A 27,891-nucleotide genomic window follows, 5' to 3' on the forward strand; every position below is an offset into this window, starting at 1 on the left:
GGGGATTATTTTGAAACAAATCCAAGGTATCAGATAATTTTATCCATAGATATTTCAATATGTATCTCTAAAAGAAAAAGATTTTTTTGAAAAATTAACCCCTTACTTGAGGCCGGCCTGGTGGCACAGCAGTTAAGTGCGCACGTTCCGCTTCTCGGTGGCCTGGGGTTCGCCGCCTCGGATCCCAGGTGCGGACATGGCACCCCTTGGCAAAAGCCATGCTGTGGTAGGCGTCCCACATATAAAGTAGAGGAAGATGGGCATGGATGTTAGCTCAGGGCCAGTCTTCGTCAGCAAAAAGAGGAGGATTGGCAATAGTTAGCTCGGGGCTATAATCTTCCTCAAAAAAAAAAAAAACCACTTACCATTCTCACACCTAAACAAATTAATAACAAATTTTTTAATATCGTGAACTGCCCAATGTCCAGATTTCCCCAATTGACTCAATTCTTTTTTTTTCCCCTTAAATTTATTTGAATTAGCATCCAAATAAAGTCCAGATAACTTCTCCATTAAAATTATGCTGGGGGGGGTCAGCCCTGTGGCTGAGTGGCTAAGCTCTCATGCTCCGCTGCAGCAGCCCAGTGTTTCGTCGGTTCGAATCCTGGGCGCGGACATGGCACTGCTCATCAAGCCATGCTCAGGCGGCGTCCCACATGCCACAACTGGAAGGACCCACAACTAAGAATATACAACTGTGTACCCGGGGGGCTTTGGGGAGAAAAAGGAAAAATTTAAAAAAAAAAAAATTATGCTAGGGACCAGCCCAGTGGCGCAGCAGTTAAGTTTGCACATTCCGTTTCGGCAGCCCTGGAATTCACCGGTTTGGATCCCAGGTGCAGGCCTACGCACCACTTGTCAAGCCATGCTGTGGCAGGTGTCCCACATATAAAGTAGAGGAAGATGGGCATGGATGTTAGCTCAGGGCCAGTCTTCCTCAACAAAAAAGAGGAATGGTGGCAGATGTTAGCTCAGGGCTAATCTTCCTAAAAAAAAAAAAGTATGCTATTTTATGGGCCAGCCCGGTGGCATAGTGGTTAAGTTCACATGCTCTGCTTTGGCAGCCGGGGTTCATGGGTTTGGATCCCGGGTGCAGACCAACACACCACTTGTCAAGCCATTCTGTGGCGCATACCACATACAAAAAATAGAGGAAGATTGGCACAGATGTTAGCTCAGGGACGATCTTCCTGAAGCAAAAAGAGAAAGATTGGCAACAGATGTTAGCTCAGGGCCCATCTTCCTCACAAAATAAATAAAGTATGTAACGTTTATTTCAAAAAAAAAAGTGCTATTTTACCTTACAAGCTCTTTATCAGTAATTTCTTCTCTTTCCCGTCCCTGCAGGTCCATGACTCTTACTACAAACACCTGAAGCCACTGCAGTCCAAGCTCTGAAGTGTCACGATGATGAGTTTGGTCTGCTCCAGGAAGTGGCTCTGCTCTTCTACTCCCCTTACTCCTGTTGCACAAATCTATGTGGTGTCTTTATTGAATTCAGAGAGCTATAGAGCAAATGATAAATGGACCCCTTTCCTCTTTTTGTAAATGAAAGAGAAAAAACAGATTTCAGAGATTAAATGAAAAAAATATGTCTTTTAAGTGCAATTAACACTGAAAGAGATCTGTTAAGCATTCAGAAAAAGCTTTAAGAAATGCAGTATGACTTCCATTTATAATGCTGCTGATCCCAGTAGGCCATGACTTTTGATAATTAGTAGAATTTAACTACTAAGTAGTTAATTATTTTCATGTCTTAATTGTTAATCACTGGATATATGTGTTTTTAAGCAAAGGTATTTTTTAAGTGAGGTAGAGCCTTTCCAAGCTTTCCTGCTAAATGTCCTAGCACTTCTGCTGTGGGGCCTGGCTACAAAGCAGGACTGAAGCAAAGGGACTGGGGGTGAGAAGCTAATCAGGAAGCTGAGTGTGAGTTTGTGGTTGACAGCGTTGGCGCACTCTCTGCCCGCTTGCCCTCTTGCTGAACTATTGCTGTGTATCCTTCCCATCTGACTATTCCTCCTAGCATTTTGCCCACACAAGGACTTCTTCACCACAGGCCACTGCAGGATCATTAGCTCATGTGCTTAGGAATTCGTTTCTTATTCGAGGAATCCCTGAATTGTCTGTAGAGCACTACAGCTGCCTTTGTCTCTAACTGCTTGGGAAGGTGTAGGCAACAAGGTTATCTCTACATGTAACTTTTGGAAGCCGATGGCACGTGAGTCAGTGGTGTTTGCTCTCCCTCCTTCTCGCGCTCCTCTCCCAAAAGAGATGCTGAAGAAAGGAGAAAAAAAGAGTCACAGTTCTTTCTTAGTAGAATAAATGTAGGGAGAACTCTCACTTATGGTGATTGTAACTTTGGTGACCATATTAACTGGATTTTCTAGAACAACTTAGATTTCATATATTCCGTCATTTTGGTGTAAACCATTAAAATGCCTGGAGATTACAGTATCTGGCATTACCAAAAAAAAAGAGGCGTCACTCAGGTCACCTCTTATACCCAGGAGTAGCACAGAAAAATGCTTTGACAAACCATGTGTTCTGATTTTTAGAACAGAGAATATAATCGTTGAAACTATGGCTAAACGGTGAATGGAGGTTCCATAGAATTGTCGATCTGGCTCTGTTTTCAGTATGTTTCTAGCAGCTTTATCTGAATTGCTAAATTGTCCTTTCAGCTGAAATCCAATTTAAACAATCATTCTATATTTAATGGTTAAACATGTACCTCTTGAGTTTTTTTCCTTGAAATCAGTGTAAAACATGTCACTTGATCTTTTTTAACCTGTTAACTGTTTGTATCTGTGACATCTGCCTCATGAAACCAGTTCTAGAATCAGTCTTGAGAATGTAGTATAATTCAGCGGAAATGTAGTTGCTGTCTTGGGACCTGCCATAAACTGTATCCCAGTGGAATCAGTAATGTGACTTTTAGGTCCAGCAGAAATACTACCTGTTGACACAAGCCCTAATCTTTCTACCAAGAGAGTTAATTAATAATTGTATTAAGATTGCAGTAAAAAGCACTGTGTGTTAATCTCATTTGGGTATATCTGGACAGTACAGATTCTGGGAAATAACAGAAGGTAAATTTGAATTGCTTAATATTGACCTGTTAAATGTCGAATTGCTTCAGAATTGGTGGTGAAATACCTTATTCACAGACGCATATCTGTGGTCAGGATCTGAGCTGTTTGAAATGACGCCCCACCTAATCCAGCTGCGCAGATCTGGGTCCGTCTTTACAGATTTGAACAGCATATCGATGCTATGCAGACACCTTCACTCCAGCACCTTGAGTTTTATTTAAAAACTAAATCTGATATTTGATACTATTTTTATTAACATTGGAATGTTTCGTCTTGAACTTTATTCACTGTAATGAAAGCATAAAGGTACAATAAAACCTCACTAATTTGTACTATCAAGAGGGAAAGAGTATGCCACACACTTAGGAAGAATTTTAAGATAGAGGTTTATTAGATTTAGGTAAGACTAAGAACCAAAACATAAGGTGTGAGACCTGCCTGAGCAGATAGCTGTCCATTAGCCATCATTGCTGTGTAGCAGTATCTGAATGCGCTGGCTGATCTAGGAGCACCTATTTATTTTGTTGGCTGCTTAGTAAAGGAAGCAGCAGAGCCAGTTTGCTGTCCCTAAGAAGCCAGATTTTGCCACAGATGAGTTTGGTTCTGTTGGGTTCTTTGTAAGCTGTTTTCACAAAAAGTACAGAGATAAAATTCAACTTAGTCTTCTCTAGAATGATAATACTGAGTAGAATAAATGAGGTTTTTCTATTAGATGATAATGATATAAGCCTTTTTAGAAAGTACTCTGAGCAGTACCCAAAATGGAAAATTTGAGATTTAGTACAGATGTTTTTGCAATTTGTAATGGAGGACGGTTGATTCTTCCTCTGGTGTTTGGAGCTCTACTTTATGCTCTTCTAGAGATGTCCTGAGTTGTATTTCAGTATTTGGACATTAGTGACCTGAAAACGGTTGGTCTCAACGCCTTTGGGGCTCTTCATGTTCTTGTCTTCAGAACATAGCACTGCTAAGTATCAGCTTATCTTCAGAACATTTGCTTAATGTTGCAACATTAACTTGCTTCACATGCTTCTGAGAACTCATTGCTTGTAATTTCAGAATACATCTACCTGGAGGCATTTTATAGCTCCTAAAGTTACCGTGTTAGACTTAACTCTTGAATTTTCTTCAGTGCAGGGCTTTGGCTGGAGAAATATAAGTTCAAATTCATGATCCTAGAGTTCCCTGGGCAACAGAAATTCTTTAGTTGACTGCTGCTCAAAGTCCCTCCTCCCCCTCTGCTTTCTTTCCATCTTGTTAGGAAGGGAGAGAACTGGAAGCAGATAGTCTGTAATATCTGCGAATCATAAATGTGGAAGGTATGCCTGGGGTTATCGATTGTATTCAAGATTAGCTGCTACTGTAGCTGCAGAGAGGAGCAGTGCCAGGAAATTGATTACTCTCCTTGAGACCAAGTGTCTTGTTGATTCTCCTGACTCAAATAAAGGTTTTGATCACTTTCATGGAATAATGTAGAGATCATTTCAGCTAATTGATTACTACTCCATGCTTGGGGGATTAGACCAAGCCACACTGTAAATTACTAAAATGACTTTCATTTTAAAATAGTGGCGGAGTTTTGTTTTTAGCCATCCACACTTACACATTTTTCAGTACCTATTCCTGTAGTTCATGATAGTAAACATAGAAAACACAGGGAACCTTTGGAGTTACCAGATGTTACCTGCAAATTCTAGATTCCAAGGGTTTTGTTTGATTTTGATTTTGCCTTAAGTTTAAGTGGGCCACTGATTATCTCGGGAAGATCATGAGAAATTGGGAGTGATTTTAAGAATTATGAAGTAGAGCAAATTGCCACATTACTGTTGACTGTCATATATGATCAGCATAATCAGACTGCTGACTGCTACTTTGTAAACACCATTTTATTTCCAACCGCTGTGGATTTAAGGATAGGACTTAACATCCTTTGGCGTATATAATTACTTTGCTCGTTTTTAACTTTTACCGTTGTGGTTTGAGTTTGGTTCTTACCTGACCAGATGCATTTCGCATGTCTTGTTACCCATCCCTGACTGGACGCGTCGTGCGGGGTAGGAGTAGGGAGGAGGTGCACGTGGCCAGAGCGTGGGTCGCGGATGGACGGCAGTGGCTCACCAGCACTACTTGGCCTGCGAGTAAGCCAAACCACTAACTCCCTTTTCCTTTGTAAAACTGAAAAACCTTTAATAAAATCGATAATTAACACAAGTGTTATACGTGTCTTTGTTGGGTGACGGTATTGGGTTTCATCATGGCTTCGCTGCTTTGATTTTCATGACAAAGGTCACGGCCATTTCCCTACGCTTTGGTGTGTGGGATAGATACATAATTATGGTTTATCGGTCCTCCAGTCTTAACACGTGTCTCACGCCCCCAACCCCGCCCCGAGTCAGCCCTCGGAAGAGTGCTAGAGGAACTTTAGTGTTTGGTCTTGGAGCCCAGGCCCCAGGGAGTCTTCCACGGAGGATGGGGGGGAAAAGCCGCCCGGCCTCGCAGCCCTGCACCCGCTTCCTTAAGGGGCGTTGAGGCAGCTCCTAGCAACGCGCTGAGCCGCGAACAGAGGTCCGGCCTCGACTAACGGCTGCGGAGGGGCACCCTGGGAAATGTAGTTCTTCTCGGTGCCCCTTTTTCCCTTGGCTCCCGCAGGTGAGTGGGCCGTGGACCTACAACTCCCAGGATGCCTCGAGGCTCGCCTTTCTTCCGGAGGCCGGCCGACTGAGAGATTGGCACCCCCGGGGCTCCCAAGCGGGAGGCCTGAGCGAGCGGGGCTCCAGCGGAGCCGGGACCAGCGGCCGTGGCTGGGACAGGTCTCACCGGCTGCCCCTCCGCGGGGAATGGCGCGTAACCCGGGCGATTTCAGGGGCTGGGAGGATCGTAGGCTGCGCTCGGAGCCCAGATGCTGGGCGCGCGGAGGGGTGATGCATGGAGGGGCGCGGAGTCTCGGGACAGAGAGGTGACTCTGGGAGGGCCCTTGCTAAGGGATGGGCTCGGGATTTTTAGATGCCTGGCACGGAGTTGGCCAAACAAATGGCAATGACGCGATGGTACTCTGTGGCCCTGTGGCCTTTGCACACCTCTGAGAAATTCCCGCCGTCTGGGAGGTGGGACCGGATGGATAGGAGATGGCAGAAGTTCCTAGATGTGTCATGATGCAAAACATGTTTGGACTTGTAAGTCGTGAAAATTGCCATTGCAGAGAAAGAAACAGAGCGGCTCCTGTACGTAACCCAGCTAAACTTTGCATTCTAATAACAGGACAGGCCAACACTGGAGAAATAGAGACGGCCCCCTCAGACTCCTTTCTTCCAAGGCATGCCAAAGGTCCGTTTTGGTAATGTTAAGGAGCGAGAGGGAGAGAGTGATCATTCTGAGGAAAACAGTTCTCTGTTAATGGGGTGAGTCGGATTTACAGTTAGTGTGAAGGGAAAATTTCCACCATCCGTGAAAATAGTGTCAAGGAGTAACCAGTGCTCACATCCGCTCTTTGTGCTGAATGCTGCCTGGAAAGTAGTCATGGGCATTGCCTGGGAAGGTGTATTGACCATAGTGCCTGGCACCCACCTCCTTTCTGAGATGGTACCTGCCGTCTCCCGCATCCAGAGTCAAGGATGAGGACCACTGCACTGTACCCGAGTGATCTTGAGGCCTTGGCAAGCTCATTAAGTTACCCAGAGCACTTTGCTTCTCATCTGAATTGCCTTCCCTGTAAGGAACTGTTAATTTATGGAAGTGGGAAAGCTCCATCATATTTTTTTTTTTTTTTGAGGAAGATTAGCCCTGAGCTAACCACTGCCAATCCTCCTCTTTTTGCTGAGGAAGACTGGCCCTGAGCTAACATCCATGCCCATCTTCCTCTCCTTTATGCGTGGGACGCCTACCACAGCATGGCTTTTGCCAAGCGGTGCCATGTCCGCACCCAGGATCCGAATCTGCGAACCCTGGGCCGCTGAGAAGCGGAACGGCCGAACTTAACCACTGCGCCACCGGGCTGGCCCCAGCTCCATCACTTTTAAGCAACTACTTTAATTTTCTGCATTAGGGAGGATGAGCCCGATGTGGGCAGAATTCCAGTGATCTGGACAGCACTGTGAAGGAGCCACAAGCAGCCTCCAGAGCACTGAGATGGTAGGCAGAATGCAGAGGGACGTGTGGAAATGTGAACCCGCTCTTACCCCCACTCCCACCCCCAAGATCTTGACTGCATGAAGTACTTGGGGGGTGGGTGACAAAGACCAGGATGTGGTCACAGAAAAGTGTGATGAGAAGTAGAATTGACGTCAGACATCTTATTAAGCAACGAGCAAGCATTTCTTCTAAGCCCCTGAATGGCCAGCTGGAAGCTTTTTTTTTTTTCTTGAGGAAGATTAGCCCTGAGCTAACTGCTGCTGATCCTCCTCTTTTCGCTGAGGAAGACTGGCCCTGAGCTAACATCCATGCCCGTCTTCCTCTACGTTTTTTTTTTTTTTTTTTTTTTTTTTTAATGTATAATGCCTACCACAGCATGGCTGGCCAAGCGGTGCCACATCCGCACCTGGGATCCAAACCAGCAAACCCCGGGCTGCCGAAGCGGAGTGTGTGCACATAACTGCTGCGCCACTGGGCCAGCCCTACTGGAAGCATTTTTAAGTGTCTCTCACTGGTTGAGGAGTCGGGGACATGCAATAGAGGAAAACTTTCCCATTCATATTACAGCCTGGCTGGGAGGGTTTGCATGTGGCATCTGGAAGTCAGGGAAAAGGAGACACTTCTGCCTACCTGACAGCACCCACAGTGGCATCCATTCTGGCTAGTGGAACTTTCCCACACTCTGGATGAGTCTGTTCTCAGAAACTCTGGGCAAGCATAATGGGCTTCTGTCTGTAAATGCCGTTGGCGCTCCTTTTCCTCTGGTGACTCGGCAAAAGGCAAAACAGTTCATTCTGCATTCTTGGTTTCAACGCTGTTGGATTTTGTTAATGTGATTTGTTTTTCCCATTTTAGGCACCAAAGACCAAAAAGGGATTGAAAGGTAAGTGGAGAGATGGAACATCACCCTTACGCCAAAAATAATTTCCCCACTTTGGGTCCAAAAATAACTTTGTTGTGTCTGAATGTTGTTAGTATGGGTCTTGCTGATTTCCCCATAATTTCGTAGGCAGCTTTGGTCTTCCTAGGGGACTCCTCATGCTGCCTCCTTGGCCTCAGAGTAATTTCAGAAATAAACTGGGGATGGGACTTGAGAAAAAAAATCCTTCTCGTTGGGCTCTGTATCCAGAAGCATACGGTTGGGGTTACGGGTGGTGAAGGCACTTAAGCTGGATGCGAGACCTCATTCAGGACTCAGACTGGGTTTCCCCTACATGCCCCCATTAGAAAGTGGCTGAGAGGGGTCCCAGATGGAAGGGTGCAAGGAGGCTATTGGTATGAAAGAAGCTTGTATGTGTCTAGAAATCTCGGACGCTTTTCGCAAAGAAGCACACTGGGCTTTCTTCAGAGCCTGGAGACTGGTTTGTTGGCCAGTGTGTCTTGCAGATTGTAGGTTCTCCTGAAAATCTTCACCACCATCCTTTGAGAAAGTTATTTTCGATTTCTACCCTGGGGCCTTTCCACAAGGCATTGTGACTTGTTGCCAGAGAGAAAACATCTCGTGGCCAGTGAAGAGAGAGCCAAGCCTAGGCCCCCACATCCGAGAGCTCTGAGGTCCCGGGGCAAGGTCCCAAGATGTGAGGCTTGTAAGGATCGTTCTTCTTTCCTCCTGGGGTCATGACGGCTCCTTTTCTCTTCCAGGCTCCATAGATGATGTCCTTGGTGGCCTCCTGGGGGATGAGAGTAAGTGCCCCTTCCCCAGAATCCCTTCATTTAGGCGGCATCTTCTTTTTTTTTAATTGAGATATAATTCACGTAAAATTCACTTTTAAAGTGTACAATTCAGTGGCTTTTAGTATATTCACAAAGTTGTACGACCATAACCACAGTCTAATTCCAGAACATTTTCATCACCCAGTAAAGAAACTCCACACCATTAGCAGTCACTCCTCATTCTTCCCTCCCCCAACCTTAGGCAACCACTTATGTACTTTCTTTCTCTATGGCTTTGCCTAATCTAGAAGTGTTATATAAGATGGAGTCATACACTATGTGGCTTTTGCACCTGGCTTCTTTCACTTACCATAGTATTTTCAAGGTTCATCCACACTGTGGCATTCCTTTCTATGGCTGGACACTATTCCAGTATAGATACTCCATATTTTGTTAACCATGCATCAGTTTCGCATATATTTTCAGTTCTTTGGTGTATAAACCATGGAGTGGAATTACTTGACTATATGGTAAATCTACGTTTAATTTTTAAGGAACCACCAAACTATTTTCCACAGCAGTTGCACCATATACATTCCCACTAGCAGTGTAAGAGGCTTCCGATTTCTCCACGTCCTTGCCAAGACTTGTTATTCTCTGTCTTTGATTATAGCCTTCCTAGTGGGTGTAAAGTTGCATCTCATTGATGTGCATTTCCTTAGGCTAATGATGTTGAGCATATTTTCATGTGTTTATTGGCTATATGTATATCTCCTTTGGAGAAAGGTCTCTTCAGATCATTTGCCTGTTTTTTGATTGGGTTGTTTCTCTTTTTACTCTGGAGTTGTAAGTGTGCTGTGTGTATTCTGGATAGTAGTCCCCTATCCTGTATGTCCGTGTCTGAGGAGCAGGGCTTCAGGGTCATGCTGAACTCACCAGGGACAGCAAAGCCAAGGTTCCCCCCGTCTGGCCCAGAAGACCCCACAGAGCACCAGCCCACGCATTCCAGCCAACCACTGGGCGGTGGAAGCGTGCTATTCTTCCTGCATTTCCCTGGGGCAGGGCGGGGCTCTTCATTTGGCACCAGTTGGCATTTAGGGTTGACTTCCTGCTTGGAAATATTACTGCCCCCTTCTCCCATTTGGGACCTGCCTATGGGGCCAGTTTCCTGCCTCCAGACAGGGCTTTCTTTCAGTAGGAGGGTCCGGGAGACAGCTCAGTGGGGAACTTGTCATCCTGTTCACCTTGATGGCATCTTTCCTGTTTTCTCTCTTTCCAGTGACACCACCTGACAAACCTGTTGAACTAGCTTCACATGCCAGAGACGCAGCAGGTGTAGCTCGGGCGCTGCCTTCCTCAAGGGCTGGAACAAAGTAAGCCCAGGACCGGCTTGGGTGTCCATGACCCATTTCAGTCCAAATGCTCCTGCCTCTCCGCCCCACTTTCCACATACTTTGGGCCCCATTTTTAGTGTCACTAATGTTCTCCTCCTTCCCTCATCTCCTATTCAGTGAAGGAGCCTGGGAGAGAGGAAAGACAACTGAACTGGAGGTCAGAAGTCCTGGCCTCCAGCCCTACATCTGTTGCTTACTGTGTGACCTTGGGCGATTCCTGAACCTCTGAGTCTCAATTTTCTTAGCCTCAGAATAAGAGGATTGGCCTAGATCATGATTTTCAGACTGTGTTTTTTCTTCTAAGGTTCCTTTGACAGTTGAGAGATAAGGAAGGAGCTTTGTGAGCCTTCTGCCCCATCTTTGTTTTAGCTAAACCAGTTCTGTCTCTCTGGCCTACGTGTTGTTTTTGTTTGTTTTTAAAGGGGCTATACTGCTTTTAAAAAGTTTAAAATCACTGCATTAAGTGGCCTGTGAGATTTCTTTTAGCAGCCCTGCTCTCCTGGAGAAGCGTCTACCTAAGTTCCCTTGGGCTCTCTAAGCCACTCTTCCTTTCTTAGAATTATCTCGTGCCCTGGGGATGGGGGTAGGTGCCAACTCCGCCTCTTTGCAGGTCCCTCCTGGAAGATGATGCCTTCAGCACTATGGCAGGCCCTGCAGGAGCTGACGCTGAGGTGAGCCAGCCTGTTCCCTACTCCCCGCTCTCTCCTTATCCCCAGAGACAGTGAGGTGGGTGTCCTGGCCGAGGGGCTGCTCACACAAGGGTTTAGAAGCCCTCTCAAAGCAAGTTTGTTCTTGAAGCACAGCAATACCTTAGGGCTGCCAGGTGGACCCAAAGCAACGTCCTTATCCTTCCTACCAGCGAGACACGCTCCTGCCGACTGCTGGGGTCTTGGTTGTTGCCTCTTAACTGTGCTTCCCCTAGTGAACTCCACAGCTGTGACTGTGGCTGTCCGGTCGCATGGATGGGAAGTCGCGTAACGTGAGTCCTGTGATAGAAGTGGTCTTTCCAGTTGGGAGGAATAAAAAGTGGCAGCACTTGCTGGGTTTCCACAGCTGGGCAGGTTTGACTTCAAACCACGTACAAGCCCCCAGTGAGGGCGGACCCTCCTATTTCCGCCCCATTGGGTGACCTGTGCTCCTGCCCTAGCAGAAGCAGGGCAGCAGGGGCCCAGAGCCCTGAGCTTTGTGAGGCCTTGACTAATGTGCGACCTTACCCTCCTGTGGACTTAGGTTTCAGACATCTCCGATGCAGACCCGCAGGCCTTGCTCCAGGCCATGAAGGTAATGAAGCAGCTCAGACAATTCTGGGAGCCAGGGGTGGGGTATTGATATTTCATGCCATGCCTTCGTCTCCCTCTGATTTCTCCTTTCACGGTTTGTGTTTCTGAGCCCTTGGTAGTGCAAGAATGGAGCTCATCCATGAGCTGGTGCCCTTCCTGCCCCTCTGGGTATGAATTAGTTTTACAGGTTTATGGAGATTCCCACCCAGAGACACAGTCATGCCACAGGCCTCTGAAATGGGGCTGGCTCCCACCCGAAGACTCACCTGGGTCCCTCCACCCCACCACTACCTAGGGAGAAAGAGGGAAAGTGTCTCCCCGAAAGCCTGTTCTTAATCTTTCTGCATATTTCTCTCTACATCCCCTGCCAAGTCCACTTTGGTACAGCTGTCCTCTGGTCAGATCAAGCCCCAAGCTAATCTTCACAACGGAATTTTAAGACATAAATTCTGAACGGTTATAAGAGCATAATCTCTCCGTGCCTGGGGAGCCTGAAGTGGCCCTTTGTTCTCCCCCTGGCTCCCTCCAGGCGCACCCCCCTGCCTGACCTCCACCTCATGTCCCTCTGGTTAACCACGTTGCCACCATCCCAGGCCAAGCCTGAGCACTTTCTTTCAAGAGGAGCCCTAAAGATTTGGGGTCTGTCCCCTTCTTGGCTCCAAATCATCTTCTTTAACCTCAGCTTAAAAATCACTCTTCCCCAAGGCCACTAGCTAGGACCCCTTGGCATGACCCTCGAGTCCTCTGACTCAGTTTTTTTTTTCTTTTTTGTTGAGGAAGTTTCGCCCTGAGCTAACATCCATTCCAGTCCTCCTCTGTTTTGTATGTGGGTCACCGCCACAGGATGGCTTGACATGTGGTGTGGGTCTGCGTCTGGGATCTGAACCTGCAAACCTGGGCCGCCAAAGCAGAGTCCATGCAACTTTAACCACTCAGTCATGGGACCAGCCCCCAGGACTGAATTTTTGGTAGTGACTTTGAGTCTCTCATTCCAGAACCATGAGTAGAACCCGCATCCCACTCTGCTTGCCTTTGGCTCAGTTTTCTTTCCTAACTCATCTTTTTTCTGAAGTTTTCTCATTTCCTTTGTTTCCTCACAATTCTGTCCCTGGGGTGCCAACTACCGTCTTCAGATCTCATCCCCTTCTCAAAATCATCACTCAGCGTGTCTGTACTGAGGCCTAGTGGTGACCAGGGTGTCCCTGACTGCCTCCCTCTCCTGGCTTGGTTCCTGGTGGTTTTTAATGTCATCATCATAGAACATTCAGGAAGGACACTCTTGTCACTCTTCTGCCTCTAATCGCAGTTCGCTTACCCTGACAGGCAGGCTAAGGAATCCAGAATTTTCCTTGGCTTTGGCTAAAGGGTCCCCTCACTGCCTGGCGCAGTCCCTTTGGAAGTCTGCAATCTCAGGGTCCTGCTGTTTTGTTTCCACTGCACACAGCTTCAAAAGTTGCTAAGCCTTTGTGAGGAGCTCTGAAAGCAGGTTTTAGTAACTCTCTCATTGTAGCATTAAGGCAGCAGCTGCTAGTAAAAGCCAGTAGAGGTACCAATCCGAGACCATTCGGCTCATCCGAGACCAACAGTGTGGAGACTTTGTACTTTGGCCCTGCCTCTGCCCTCATTCTGTAATCCTGTCGAGTCAGTTCCCCAGCCCAAGTCCCCATTTGTCCCCCATGGAGAGGAAGGCACTATCACCACCAGGCTGCTCCAGCACGAAGGCATTTAGCAACCACCAGCTGAGCACCTGAGAGGACTCCTCCCACCTCACTCTTCCAGGATCTGGACGACATGGATGCCAATCTCTTAGGTCTGAAGAAGTCTAATCTAGCCTCTAGCAAAAGACCTGCAAAGGTTTCGGGGAAAGAAGAGCTGCCTAGTGATCCCAAACCTGCTGGCATAATACGAGCCAAAGAGAAAGGTGAGTGGGAGATAGCTCCTCAAATCTAGGGACACTTTGGGACATGGAAGATGCTTAGAAGGGAGCTTTCACGTCCTGTGGGTTTTCCCTGCCTGGAATGCAGAGGGCAGGGGCTCCCTGTGCACGTGTGTGTGTTTGAGTGTTTGTGGTGGGGGCGGGGACAGATTCAGCCTCCTGCCTTCCTAGAGCCGTTCCAGTCCCTCTTAAGTCCGACATGGCAGTTCCTGGAAAAGCCGTTTGAGTTAAATTGGAGAATTTTATGGTAGCCTGTGCATCTCCCAAATGCATGACTCTGGAATGACTTGTGACTAGGGGGCAGGAGGTAGCTTCCGGACCACGTCTCTGCCTGCAGCCTCTGTGGGAACTGGGGAGGTATAGACCCATCCCATGGCCATCTCCATGGCCTCGAACCCTCAGCCCCCCAGGAAGAAGTACACACCATCCCAGCTTGTGTGGCAGAACCTTGGCCAGGAGACCCGATTCGTGACCTTGCCTTCCCTCTACTTCCTGCAGGGGACGCCATTCCCACCAAGAAGCCACCTCCCTCTCCCCGCAGCTTTGGCCATCCGTACAGGAAGTTTTCCTTTGAAGGTACCATAGGCCCTGCACCCCACTTCTGGGACACTCCAGTTTTGAGAGTGGAGTAGCCTGGGTAATGCTTGCTTGCTTGTCCGAGGCCAAGTCACTGTGTGTATCAGACGAGGAACAGAGACAGCTGGTGCCACTGATTCAGTTCCTCATGAATTCGGGGAGGGACTAAATATGTTGCGTTGGCCGGGATATTTGAGGAACTTATTTACAACGGCTTTGAAGCCAGACATCAAACTGGAGATTTTATGAAGTATGGGAGAAGTTCCCTTTCCCTTCATGAACGCACACAAGTATTTTACTTCTCTTCTGATGCCTTGGGGACATTTCCAGAAGGCTGTGCAGACAGCAGAGTCTGAAGGCCCATGGGTAAAGCTGGGACAGTCACACTGGACCGCAGGCCCAGGGTCGCTACCCCGGCTCCCTCTCCCCTTGCCAAGCCGGGGCTGTCGGAGTCCCCCTTACACAGGTCCTGGCCTCTGGGTGCCGAGCAGCTTGTTTATTATCAGACCAGCTAGACTCTCCACTGGAGAGAGAACTCCCCCACGCAGCACGAGGCTTATTCTACTGGACAAAACGCTGAAGTCTGACCTGTGCTTTCCCTTCTGGCCGTGAGACTTGGAAGACCCATTGGCAGGGCTTCTTTCCGATGATGAGGGAGGAAGCGCCAAGAAGCCGCCTAGGACAGACAGTAAAATAGCTTCCGAAAAGATCCCAGCCCCAGTCAGAGATCAAGGTAGGAGGGTGGGTGTTTCTCGCTCTGAGGCAGATACAGTTGGCGGCAGGCTGGCTGAACTTTCCAGTGCAGAACCAGAGACCCCACCAGGGCGGGGACCACAGGTCTAAGATCCTGGAGCAGAGACTGTCAGTCTCTAAGAACAGGGAGGTGGGGTGCATGAGCCTGGGAGTGGGGTATGGGGAGTCAGGTCCCGTGGGCAGCCTAGACACGTGTGATGCCCACTGTCCCACCCATCAGGGTTGCAGAGAAACAGCCCCCTGAATCCCCTCAGATATCAGAGTTGAGGGCAAGAAGGCTGTGGGCATTATGCCCTGTGCTCTGTCTTTTAGGTCCCTCTATTCCTCTAACTCCTGGGGACACCCCCGTCCGACAGAAAGACGAATTGCTGTTTGACGATGGGGACGACCTCATAGCCACACTGGGGTTTGGAGACAGCCCCAAAGCAGAGAGGAAGCCGACGGGAGGCCAGTAAGGATCGTTATGAACGGAGAGCCCTGGCCAGGCTGCTGCTTCAGGGAAAGCTAGTTGGGGGTATAGTGTGGGCCCCCCGGAGCCCCTCACATTCACCCAGGCCGCCCTGTGTCCTGGCCTACAGGGAAGGGCCCCGCCCCGCTCGCTCCAAGCTGGATGAGCTGCTGGGTCGAGACACTGCCACCAAACTCCTGGCCTGCCCGGGCAGCGGGGAGCACAGAGAGTTCAAGCTGGACAAGAAGTACCAGAGGCCTCAGGGTAAGGAAGCTTGTGGGGCAGGGGAGGGTGTGGGGGGCTCCCAGAGCAGATTTTTATCACAACCCATAATAAATAAATTTTACATCATCACACACACATAATCTTGTTTTTTATTTATGTGCTGTTTGACTTAATAAATACATTGGTTGTGACTCATTTCTCGACCTGCTAATAGGTGGCAGCTCACGGTTTGAAAAACACTGCTCTGGACCAGTGTTTCTCGAAGCATCAGCCCACAGGCCGTCTGTTGAGAATCATTCTTGTGACACGTGCTGCTCACTGGGCCTCACCTTAAGCACGTCTGGGGCAGGGCCCCGCTAGTGCGTTTTTAACAGCAGCCCCCCAGTGACGTTCCGAGTGCGGGAGTCGGAGACATTGAGCTGCCGCTCAGCTGCTCGCCCCAGCTTCCTCCAGAGCAGCTTCACCTGTACTTATCTTACATGTAAAGTGGCCAGTTCAGCCCTTTTCAAACAGTTCTGCAGCCACAAAAGAGTTTGACTCCCGTGCTCCAGATCACAGACTCCTTTCTTTTTTTTTTTTTTTTTTTGAGGAAGGTTAGCCCTGAGCTAACATCTGCTGCCAATCCTCCTCCTTTTGCTGAGGAACACTGGCCCTGAGCTAACATCCGTGCCCATCTTCCTCTACTGTATATGTGGGACGCCTACCACAGCATGGCTTGCTAAGCGGTGCCATGTCCACACCTGGGATCCGAACCGGCGAACCCTGGGCCGCTGAAGCGGAACGTGTGCACTTGACCGCTGTGCCACCTGGCCAGCCCCCGGATTACAGACTCCTTAATTCACAGACAAAGAAGATCCCTGGGGTGACGAGGACTTCACCTTTGGGGCCTATCAGCCCACCCTGGGCTCCTCTGAGGGCCGGCAGTCCCGCCGGCAGTCAGTCAGGTAAGTGGGGCCCGCAGGGAGTTTGGAGACAGGTTGCCCACCGGGAAGACAGCCCCAACCTTCCCCCATCCCACCGACAGTCCTGTGTGGGAGGCCACGGATCTAGGGGGGCCACTAGGCTCTGCAGGGGGGTCCCGAGGGAAGGGGGAGGTTGCCCAGTCTCACTAGTCCAAGCCAAGTGGTGGAGATGGCCCCGCAGGATCCTGGTCCCAGAGTCTGCTCCCGACCTCCTCGGAAAGAAAAGGAGAAGGTGGGCCCAATTCTGCCTGAAGCCCTTTGAAGCTGTAAATGGCTGTGATGTTGGTCAACCTCCCTGAGGAACATCTAGTCCCAGGGTTAGCGGGACTCTTAACCTTTGGCAGTGGGCTCTCAAACCCTGCCCCCCAGGAGCGCTGCCCTGGGATCTGCCGTAGTGATCCTGCCAGCGGTCTCATCCCAGTTTGCAACAAAACATTAAATTAGTGGATTGAATTTTCTGAATTTGGAGTTTTTCTCCCAGTGTATATTTTCAAATTTGTATTTTGAAATAATTTCAAACTGGCAGAAAAGTTCTGAGAACAGTATAAAAAATTCCCTCCCAGCCTTTGCCCATACCCAGTGGTTGTTACCGTCATGCCACATTGGCTTTATCAGCCTCTCTTTCCATCTAAATGACCCTATATACACATGGACATTTGTTTCCCAATCTCAGTCTATTCTTAAACCTTGGAACCTGCTGCCACTGGCCAGTAACACATATAGGCAATGGCCAAATCAAGGAACAGGTAGGAAAATGACAGTGGATGGAAAACCTAAAACCACTTCATCCGCCTGCTGTTCCTCTGGATGTGTGTCCCCTGGTTGTAATTTGGTCCTATTCTCTGTGGATGGAATTGTGCCCGGTTCACGCGATGGAATTCAAGATGTCTGTGTTTCGTGCTTCTACAAACAGCTCGCTGCTGCTCTGCTGCCTGAGCTGGTGCGGGCGCTGTGCTCGCTGGGCCTCAGGCTGGCTGTGCAGAGCCCCTGGCCATTACGGACTCCTTGGTGTGGGCCTCATAGTCACCCCCCAACAGCGGAGAGAAAGGCCAGACATGGGGCTCTTGGGACAGGCTGCTTGTCCTGCCTTAGACCCCTTCCTCTCTGTCTTGAAGTAGGTTCTTAGAAGAAGGTGGCACAGACCCCAGGGGAGAACCAGGCTCCAAACAGAGCCCCCCAGCAGCGTCCAGCCCCACCCACACCAGGAAGGGAGGAGCTGACTGGTTGGGCCTCAAGGATGACGACGACTTGGACCTGCTCCCTCCCTCTCCCACCAGAGAGGCTCAACGGGGAGGCTCAGCACTGTCTACACCCTCAGTACCCGCCCCTGCGAACCAGCATCCTGCCCCAGGCCGGCACTCTGCCCCAGCCGGGCTGCCCTCCTCCTCGCCGGCAAAGCTGCCAACTAAGGGTGCAGGTTCCCCTGCCAAAGCCAGCCAGCCTTCCCAGCTGGGAGCCTCTGAACAGAAAGAGGAGGAAGATTGGCTGAGCCATGCCTTGTCTCGGAAGAAGTCCCAAGGTCTGGCCAGAGAGGAGCGCACTGTGGCCTCTAAGGGCCGGAACTTGGAGGCAGCAGGCCACCCCCCTTCTAGAAGGTGTGGGCTTGGGCTGCAGTCTCTAGTGGAGGGGGCACCTGGCCGGGCTGTAGGGGGCCAACCTCAACTATCTCGATGCCTCAGTCAGAAGCGCCAGCTCTTAGCTATGCTTTTCTCCCTCTTTGGGTGCTGTGGAGACAGCGTCTGGCTTTCCGCCTTGACCCCAGTGCAGACATGAGGGGACCGGGGGTCTGTTGACACTCACACCCGGACTTCTACGGGGACAGGCACTGACTTGATCAGGCAGGAGATGGTACCCTGATGTGACACACAGCCATCGTGGTGCCTCTGAGCAGGGGCTCTGCTCACAGTGCCCTTGGGTTGGCAAAAAACCCAGTGTCCAAATCATTGGTGCTTCTGCTGGCCTGAGCTAGAGTAAATGACACCTGTGGGGGTTGAGGGTCATTCGTGCTCTTTGGGAGTGTTAGAGAAGACACAGTGGCTAAGAGGCGACTCCTGGAAGAGCCCCAGAAAGGTGATCCTGTGGGGCAGGACAGTGAGTAACCTGAGGGCAGGAAGGCAGAAGAGGCTGCCAAGGGCAGGATTGTCCAGAGGAAGTGGAAAGATGCTGTGTGGCTAGAGTGAAAGGGAAGGGAATGGACAGGCCAGGGACATCACCCAGCCCTGGGGCTGTGTGAATGAGGAGGGTGGTTTTTGACCTGGGCCCAAAACCAAGGTGAAAGGCCCCTCACTGACCCCAAGAGCTGAGAAGGGAGGCGGGAACAACAGACAGGAGAGGAGAGGAGCCCAAAGGGCAGCCAGACCTGGCAGGAGAGTGAACAGAGCGTCAGTCTAAAACTGAGAAGCTAACTGGGCCAGAACGAGGCCTTGGACTTGAACTTAACTCTGGTGCCTATAACACGTCTATTATTGCTCCTTGGACTGTTGTCAGACAGTCAGTGTCCATTCACTGTGCCCCAGGGGGCACTGAGGTGGGAGTGGGCACTGGAAGTCCAGGGTCTCAGACTTGGGAGGAGACTCCCCAAGACGGGATGGTGGGAACAAGAGGAGGGCCGAGGGGAGGCAGGAAAAGGAACAGCCACATAGCTTCAGGCTTGGGCCTTGTCCTGGCCCATCTTCGTCCAACCTAACCTGGACCTTCTGCCATCTTCACTTTACTCTTTATTTCCTCAGCCAACCTGTTGCCAGCACTCCAGGGCTCGAGCAAGCAGCCGCTGGAGGGACCTCAGGAACAGCAGCAGAAAAGCCACCTGCCAGGCCTGCGGCCATGGGGTATGTCCACAGCCAGGGCTGGGGATCCACGAGAGGCATGGTAGGGGCCGGCCCAGGCTCCTTCCTTAGAGACCACCACAGCTATGCTGGGCTCCGACTTGGTCACTTTGGTGTGTGGGACTCAATACCTCGTCTCAGGCCCACTGACTAAGGGGACTTGAAGTGGGTTCCGTCTCCTTTATCCACCCGAGCCCTCACTCTCAGTGAACTGCCAACACCGGGCCTGTCCAGTCCATGATTTGAACCTGATGTTTCCCTTTCTGCCCATGCCAACCTCCCTTCTTTCCCTGTGTCCCACACAGAAAGCTATTCACCTTGCCACCCCTATCCCTGTGCCCTCAGGTCCCCTGTGACTTGGAACCAGGCCACCTTGGCCCTCCGTGCAGGTGACCCAAAGAGGGCAACAGCCCCTGGAGACCTCTCCGGCACTGGTTTGTTTTCTGCTTTGTTTGGGGGGGTTGACTCTGGGTAAGGGGGAGGCACTTCGAGCTTCCTTCAGGGCCCCTGGAAGACCAGGGAAGCTAGACTCCCCGAGCACACACACAAAACCTCGGGGCCTTTCTGCGTCGCTTCCTCAGTTCTCTGCTGTTGATTTTTCAGAGCCTGCTGTTGGTTTCCCAAGCTCCCAGGAACCTGCGGGGCTTTCTGTGCCCATCCAGGTAGGGCAGGCGGACAAGCAAGTATAGGTCTCGGGGCTGTGGGGCAATTCCCAGGGCTCAGAGGCAGCAGCAGCACTTTGACCTGACAACCTGCGAGGCAGAAGGTGTCATGATGTCAGATAGCTCACCCTGGTGCGCCCCGCCAGCATTTTCCTAAACTCCCAGGCAGAGTTGGGTACTAATTTGCCAGAACCAGCAGGGAATTAGAGTTGGCACCCAGGTGGGGGCAGGGGGAATGCTCCAGCCGGAAAGCAGGGCTGCAGATGTTTTGTCATTCTGTCTAGAAAACCTCCTCCATCCTTGCCGTCCTCCCACTGCACCTCTGTCTGTTTCCCAGATGTGGCAGTCACCTCTGACCCTAGGCCTGAGGAGACCTAGCCCCACAGGAGCATGTCCCCGGTAACCAAGAAGTGCCTTTGGAGATGGGGGATGGTAGACAGCCTGCAGGAACCAGAGTAGCTATCAGCATTTGGACTTCAGACCTGACGGAAAGGGCCAGTGTCATAAACTTTTGTCATAGCTAAGACTCTGCTGGCATTTGGCTGTTTGTCTAGGAATCTGGAACCCCTGCTGGAGAGGATGTTGGTCTGAGGGAGGGAGGGGGACTCATTCTCCTAACCAGACCTGAAAGGGGAGGTACAGTGACTGCGTGATTCTCCAAGGCCTTGGCCTTGGCCTCTTGGTGTCACATCCTTGTCCCTGTCTACAGCCACTGATCAGGCACAGGGCCTAGGAGGTCCCGTGAGCAGAGGGCCAGAGGTAGCTGAACTCAGCTGAGTCCCTGTCCCCTACCTAATCTGGAACATATCTCACCCTCTCCCACAGTCCCTGCTCCCAGAGTCACTGGCACGGAGCCTCATGCCGGGCACAGAATACCAGAAGCAGCTCCTGGCTGCCCAGGCCCAGCTTCAGAGTGGCACTGCTGAGCTCCAGGCTGAGCTGCTGCAGAGTCAGACCCGGCTGGCAGAGCTGGAGGCCCAGGTGAGGGGCAGAGGGGCAGAGGGGCAGCCGGCTGTGGGGGCAGGATTGAGATGGGATGGTGTCACTCTGAGGGCTGGAAGGCTTCCCTAGGCAGTCTAAGGGACCCCGTCTCCCCTCCCTCCACACTGTCCTTCCTGCCACCTCCTAGGTGCGGAAGCTGGAGCTAGAGCGAACCCAGCACAGGCTGCTGCTGGAGAGTTTGCAGCAGCGACACCAGGCAGACCTGGAGCTCATCGAGAGTGCTCACAGGTACCCGCCACTCCTCCTGCCCAGGCTTCCCGCAGGTCATGGCCTGCCTCAGCTGAGGCACCTTGAGAGGCCCTTCAGGTGGCCGCCCTTGCCTTCCGAGCCCCATGGCTGGGTGTCCTGTTGGCAGAAGCCGCGTCAAGGTGCTAGAAACATCATACCAACAACGGGAAGAGCGGCTGCGGAGAGAGAACGAGGAGCTGTCTGCCCAGTATCTGTCGCACTGCCAGGAAGCCGAGCAGGCCCAGGCCGAGCTCACAGTCCAGCACCAGCGGCGCTTGGCGGCCGCCGCGCAGGAGAAGGACCAGGAGATGGAACGACTCCGGGAGCTGCAGCGGTGAGGGCGAAGCCCAGCGGCAGGCGGGCAGGGGGAGCTGGCTTCAAGAGGGGCCAGAGGAAGCTGATTCCCGCGAGACCCCAAGCCATGGCTCAACGGCCTTTGAACCAAGGCTTGACCCCTTCCCTTCCAGTGAGGACCGAGGCCGAGCACGTTGACCCATAACATGCCATGAATTGGGGGCCACCACTCCTGCTGAGGCGGGGAGGGAGTACCCGCAGGGCCCAAGGGGTCACTGGCTGTTCCGGCAGGGCCTGGCAGCAGCAAGCACCCTGAGGGCTGATGAGCACAGGTTCCTCCACTGTCTCCTGGACCTCTCAGTCTAGTGATGGGATCGACCCCAAGAGATTTGCACTGTTATGCCTGCTATGTCGGTCTGGTTGCCTTTCTAGATGAGAGCAGAACTAAGGAAGGGTCCATAAGGGAGTTGGCTGATGAGGGCAGAGCAGGCCTTTTAGCACTGCACAGATTGGCCAGACGCGAAAGGGTTGTCGACACCCCTGCCTTTCCTCTGTGTGAAGAGTCCTTTGCTGAGTAACAGAAGGAATGTCCCCCTTGGAGAGTGGGTGTGGCACTGAGGCACCAAGACAGATAGGCAGAGGAGCCAGGGAAACTGGCATAGCACCGGAGGAGGGGCCCCCAGAGGCACGTTCCTCCCACGTGGAGCTGCCCTGTGTTCACTGCACCAGCCCTGCTGGTCCTGCTGAGACGGGCCCTCTCCTTCCTCCCCGTCCCCTCAGGGCCTCCATCCTGGAGATGCGCAAGGACCACGAGGAGCAGCTGCGGCGGCTGAAGCTGCTGAAGGACCGGGAGATCGACGCCGTCACCAGTGCCACCTCCCACACACGGTACGGGTGCTGTCCTGGCCCTGCCCACCCCGAGGGGGCGGTGCTGGGGTCCCCAGGCCCAGGTGACCCAGTCCTCCCCCAGGTCCCTGAATGGTATCATCGATCAGATGGAGAAGTTCTCCAGCAGCCTGACTGAGCTGTCCTCCCGCGTGGAGGCCTCGCACCTCACCACCACCCAGGAGCGGGAGCTGGGGATCCGGCAGCGGGACGAGCAGCTCCGAGGTACCCAGTGGGCCATGTGTCCCTCCCTGCTTTCCCATCTTGGTGGGAAGATGGGCAGGCAGTGAGCGCCCTGTGGGCCACCCCCAGCACTGCAGGAGAGGCTGGGCCGGCAGCAGCGGGACATGGAGGAAGAGCGGAGCCGGCTCCACGAGGTCATCGGGAAAATGGAGGCACGCCTGAACGAGCAGAGCCGGCTGCTGGAGCAGGTGGGGCCCATCCTCCTGCCGGCAGGGCCTGTTTCCCGCAGAGCACCCCAGGGAAAGTCAGCAGTGCTCTAACCTCTCCTCCTCAGCCTCGGGACTCTCCTCTGAAATGTGTCTCCTGTCCCTTCCTGCCTCTGCAGGCCCCCAATTCCACCCCCAGAAGTGCTCTCTGCCTATGAGCTGCACATCCCACTTTCCTTCCTGTCACTCGAACCTGTCACATCAGCTGATGCCTGTGACATTGGGAGAAATGTTCTTGCCTCCTGAGCTGTAACAGATACATTTTCAAACTCCCTGTATCTTTCATATATAAAAGCAAGCTTTATTCTTTAAAAAATACTTTTTTTTTGCACTAGGTTATGATACATTTCATTGAAAAACATTAAAATACAGGAAACAGTAAAGAAGAAAATTAAAATCACCCACTAGCCAGAGATAGCCAGTGATGACACACATCCTGTAGACGTATCAATATGTAAACAGATGTTTTGCTATCAAGAACCGTGTTTATCAGTCCCTCATTTCGTGACTATTAAGCCCCTGCCCCCGCGTCCCCTGACACACACACAGTCTCACACCCACCCTGGTGCTCTGCCTGTTGGTTGACAGGAGGCAGGCAGGCATCGTTGGCGATTCAGGAAGCAGCAGCAGTTCTTTGGCCCTCTGGAGCCACCCCTGCCCCACTCCACAGCGCTTCCCGAGCCGTCAGCTTAGCCTTGGTGCACTTAATCACAGTCCAGGCCCCGCAGTCCTCAGGCACCCCTCCTTTTGCACCTTTCTGGAAAGGAGCTGTCTGTGGCCTCGCATGGAAGACGTAGGTGGGTTTGCACAGCTCCTCAGGGAGCAGTCAGGCCTAATGGCAGTGAGTGGAGTTTCGAGGGCGAGCGTGCTCTCAGCCCTGACCCGGCCCACAGGAACGCTGGCGGGTGAGTGCCGAGCAGTCCAAGGCGGAGTCCGCACAGCGCGCTCTGGAGGAGCAGAGGAAGGTCATGGTCCAGCAGATCGCCATGGAGCGGGAGGAGCTGGAGAGGGCCAAGGTGAGTCCAGCCACACCGTGTTCAGCTGCTCTCTCTGCCCTTACGCCCAAGGATGCTCACTCCGTGTCCTCATGCCCTCGTCCCAGAGTGCCTTGCTGGAGGAGCAGAAGTCCGTCATGCACAAGTGTGGAGAGGAGCGGCGACGCCTGGCAGCCGAGTGGGCTGAGTTCTCTGCTCAGCAGAAGCTGAGTAAGGAGCGGGCCGAACGTGAGGCAGAGCGGGTGCTGCAGGTGGACACCCAGCGGGAGGGCACCCTCGTCAGCCTGGCCAAGGTAGGGCCCAGGGCCACAAGGACCGCGGGAAGCCTGGGCAGCCCTGCCCCTTCCTTCCCCGGCCCTCACCATCTGCTCCTCCATCGGGATGCCTCAGCTCAGCAAAGAGCAGAGCAATAACGAGAGTATAGGAATTAAGATGACAATAATCATGTGAGAATAACAACTTGTTTTTATTGCCCTAGGTGCTTTATATACATTTGCTCATTTGATTCTCATCATGTTGCATGACTTAGGTATTCTAGAAATGAGGAAACGAGTTCAGAGAAGTTGAGCCCAGGGTTGAGGGGCAGCACTGAGACTTGGCCACAGGCCTCTCTGGCTGGTCCTAGGACCCCCTTACTCCACCGCCTCCTCCCAGAGTCAGGGTGGAGCCGAGCCGCAGCAGCAAGGCAGGGCGGGCCAGGGGAGTCCTCGAACCCTGAGCAGCGCCCACTGGAACTCCCAAGAGGAGAAAGCAGTGAAGGCTTTACCATCTCCAGGAGCAGGCAGAGCTGAAGATCAGGGCAAGCGAGCTGCGGGCCAAGGAAGACCAGCTGGCAGCCGAGAGGGAGGCTCTGGAGCGGGAGCGGCAGGAGCTGCAGCTGGAGAAGGAGAGGGTCAGCGCCGCCGCCCTGCGCACCAGGCTCCGTGCCGAGGAGGTGGAGAGCATGAGCCAGGTGCCAGGCAGCTGAGCCCTGGGTGTGGCAGGGCCCTGCGCTGACCCTAGCCAGCCCACTGACCCAGGCGGCCTCCCCACAGGTGGCCTCAGAGAAGTATGAGGAAGGGGAGCGGGCATTGCGTGAGGCCCGGCAGGTGCAGTCGGAGCAGCAGGCCCGACTACGGCTGGTGCAGCAGCAGCAGGAGCAGCTGCGGCAGCAGGAGCAGCACATGCATCAGGCAAGGCTCCTCCTGCTCTGGCTCCCCCCACCCCTGCCAACCTCCCCAGCCTCCCACCCTCACAACTGTCCTGCTCTGGGGACAGGAGCTTCTGAGTCTGGCCCAGCAGAGGCTGCAGCTGGACCGTGTCCGACAGGACCTGCCCTCTGGCCCCGTGGGGCTGCTGCCCAGGACCCAGGACCCCGCAGCCTCCCGCCTGAGTGGTAAGTGGCTCCAGAGGATGGGATATTGGATCAGCCGGCCCCCTGGACAGGGCAATGCCAGGAGCATCCTGCCCTCTCCTCCCACTTCTCAAGTGATAGGAGTCAGCTGGGTTTTAAAGTCACCTTATTTCTTTTTCACACAAGTAATGCATGTTAATTATAGAAAAATGAGTCAGAAATAGAGGGGGAAAACTACTGAAAAATAGTCTTTTTTTGTTTTGTTTTTTGTTTTATTTTGCTTGGTTTTTTTTGAGGAAGACTGGCCCTGAGCTAACATCCGTGCCCATCTTCCTCTATTTTATACGTGGGATGCCTACCACAGCATGGCTTGCCAAGCGGTGCCATGTCCGCACCCGGGATCCGAACCGGTGAACCCCGGGCCACCGAAGTGGAACATGCACACTTAACCACTGCACAACCGGGCTGGCCCCAAAAATGGTCTTTTTAAAACTATTTAAACTCCACTCTCTAGCAAGAACCACTTTTGACATTTTGGTGCATATGTTTTTAAAAAAAAATTGTGATTGTATCATATATTGCTTGTACCTTGGTTTTTTTCATTCAGAAATGTACATATGGAACATGTTTTCGTGTCAGTAATTAAACATTTAACCATAATTTTCAATCAGCATGATTTTCCATTATGAGGCTGCTCCTTATTTTTACTGCTTCCCTGCTGAGTGACTTGCCAATAAGATAAATAGCACCTCAGTGGCAATCTTTGTCCTGACATCTCTGCACCTTTGCCCAATTATTTCCGTTGAGTAAATTCCTAGAATAGGAGTTGCCAGGTAAGATCCCATGAGCGTTTTCAAAGGCTTTTGAGTGTTGGTGGATGTGCCCCCCGCCCCGCAGTGGTATGAAGGCCCTGGGGAGACAGCTGTGGCCATCCTGTTCTCCCATTGACGCTTCGGTCCCCGACTTTCTCCTCAGCCTTTTCAGCCATCATGGCTCCTGTTCCCACCCCTCAGTACAGCCAGCCGCCGGCCAGCCTGGGCCCCTCGTACCTCCACGCCAAGCTGGTGCTGCTGAAACACACAGCTGAGCAGGTGAGTGTCCCAGAGCAGAGGCTGGCCCCAGCCCAGGCCTGCCCGCTCCCTGTAGACCCCTGTGGTCCTCGTGTTCACAGTGATAATAAGCAGCTCAGGTGAGAGGCAGGAAGGAGCACATCCTGGCCCCGGGAGGGCTGAGCCCATCCCCAGGAGGAGAAGAGTAGTACGGATTGCTAGGTGAGCATCTCTGAGACCTGTTCTCTAGGCCAGGTTCCGTACCAAGCGATTTGCAGGTATCACGTCAGTTGAACCTCACAGTAACCCTGTATTCATATAATGAGAGCAGTTGTCACTTATGGAGGACTTCCTGGGTGCCAGGCTCTGTGCTGAAAGCTTTATGTGCATAATAAGCCTTTCCCCTCCCACAGCCCTCCAAGGTAGGTAAGATTATCATCTCCAGCTTAGACTTAGAGAGATGAAGTCATCTGCTAACGAGAGGCCTCGCCAGGACCGAGACCTACTCTGTCTCACTCAGTGTGCGTGCTCTTTCCTTGCCCCGACTGCATGCCAGAGCCAGGCAGAGCCAGGGAGTAAGTCGGGAGGGACCCCCGAGTGCGGGCTGGCTTGGCTAGCACCGAGAGGTCCTCCTCACTCTCGGTCCTGCGAGCCAGTGTCCCTGTTCACAGAAGCGGGTACAGGAAGCAGCCAGGGGGTGACTGCTCACCCAGCTCTGCCTTTCAGGACCGCGACTTCTTGGAGGATGAACACTTCTTCCTGGAGACCCTGAAGAAAGCCTCCTACAATATGACATCACATTCAGCCTGAAGGGCCTTGCTGCCTCCGTGGTAGAGGCCGCAGACCTGAGGACTCTCTCCCACTGCCCCGCAGGCCGCCAGCTCTGGGGAAGGGGTGCCCAGGGCCTGATTACAGCTCTTCCTGCGGACGGGGTGCAAGCGTTCTTTCTGAGCGCTCAAGCCCGTGGCTCAGGCAGGCAGGTGCCCCTGTGCCTCTAGGGCTCAGGGCACAACAACCTCTGCGGAGACGCGACACCGAGAGTATCAGCCCTCCAACGCTGTCAGCCACAGCTTTGGCTTTCCTGCCCACAGAAGTCCAGCTCAGATCCGAGGGGCTGACTGGGCTCTGTGGATCCCTCCCCTCCTCGTCTTGGCGGAGGGTTTGGGGATCTTTGTTCTGGGCCTCTTCTGAGGGATGCCCCGAGCAGCCCCCTGCCCTCCCTGCAAGAGACGGCACAGGTCTTCTCCCTGATGGGGACACAGAGTTGGGCCACACATCTGAAGGGCCTTCTAGCCTCCTGGCCAAGGAAGTGGGAAGTGTTGCGGGGGCAGTGAGCTGCCATGCCCAGCCAAGTTCTGTCTCGCAGTCTGCCCTGCCGTTGGGACTCAGCCAGCCCTTCATGCTCTCAGCATGCCTCACGCCAAGTCCCTGCCCCGTTCCCAGCTGCCTGAGGCACTGATTAGCTCGCACAGACACTGACCTCATTGGCTTCTTCTAAGAGACTCCCCAGAGGCAGGAGTGGGGGACTCTGGGTGACGGTGGGGGTGTGGGGAGGGACAGGAGAGAAGGCTTCTGTCTGTGCTGTTCACCTGCCATGGCTCATCAGAGTTTGTACTTAAAAATGTTTGCTCTGTAGCACTGTATTTGCTGTACAATTGGCCGGGACCCTCCAGCCCTACAATCCCCTTGCCTGCTGCTGGACCACAGCCAGGAGAAGGG

At 52.3% G+C, this 27,891-nt stretch overlaps 2 protein-coding genes across 33 annotated transcripts in view; both read left to right on the top strand.

Moving 5' to 3' along the window:
• Positions 1-5,306, top strand: part of ACOX1 (acyl-CoA oxidase 1) — a 24,656-nt gene extending 19,350 nt beyond the window's left edge. For all 6 annotated transcript variants that reach the window (XM_008513325.2, XM_008513326.2, XM_070561433.1 and 3 more), the window contains one exon: positions 1,348-5,306. In XM_008513325.2, the coding sequence (XP_008511547.1) occupies positions 1,348-1,398 (51 nt within the window). In that variant the 3' untranslated portion in view covers positions 1,399-5,306. The remainder of the gene's footprint in view (positions 1-1,347) is intronic.
• Positions 5,307-5,518: 212 nt separating this feature from the next.
• On the top strand, positions 5,519-27,807 carry FBF1 (Fas binding factor 1). 27 transcript variants are annotated; one of them, XM_070561413.1, is made up of 30 exons: positions 5,734-5,905; positions 7,138-7,223; positions 8,079-8,106; positions 8,865-8,906; positions 10,156-10,249; positions 10,881-10,941; positions 11,501-11,551; positions 13,330-13,471; positions 13,985-14,062; positions 14,676-14,795; positions 15,128-15,266; positions 15,394-15,527; positions 16,333-16,432; positions 17,569-18,045; positions 19,180-19,278; positions 19,621-19,709; positions 19,879-19,937; positions 20,763-20,918; positions 21,067-21,167; positions 21,295-21,501; positions 22,242-22,349; positions 22,432-22,571; positions 22,659-22,777; positions 23,689-23,811; positions 23,898-24,083; positions 24,566-24,742; positions 24,825-24,962; positions 25,048-25,165; positions 26,099-26,214; positions 26,899-27,807. In XM_070561413.1, exons 2-30 carry the CDS (start codon positions 7,221-7,223, stop codon positions 26,980-26,982), a joined length of 3,489 nt encoding a protein of 1,162 aa, XP_070417514.1. In that variant the 5' UTR covers positions 5,734-5,905; positions 7,138-7,220; the 3' UTR covers positions 26,983-27,807. The 27 variants fall into 27 exon arrangements, with proteins under 27 accessions (XP_070417521.1, XP_070417523.1, XP_070417532.1 ...); XM_070561408.1 differs by having other exon boundaries at positions 5,751-5,905; positions 17,566-18,045; XM_070561416.1 differs by having other exon boundaries at positions 5,783-5,935.
• The last annotated feature ends 84 nt before the right edge of the window (positions 27,808-27,891 follow it).

The sequence above is a fragment of the Equus przewalskii genome, chromosome 10 (genome assembly GCF_037783145.1).
Source record: "Equus przewalskii isolate Varuska chromosome 10, EquPr2, whole genome shotgun sequence".
Classification (NCBI taxonomy): Eukaryota; Metazoa; Chordata; class Mammalia; order Perissodactyla; family Equidae; genus Equus; species Equus przewalskii.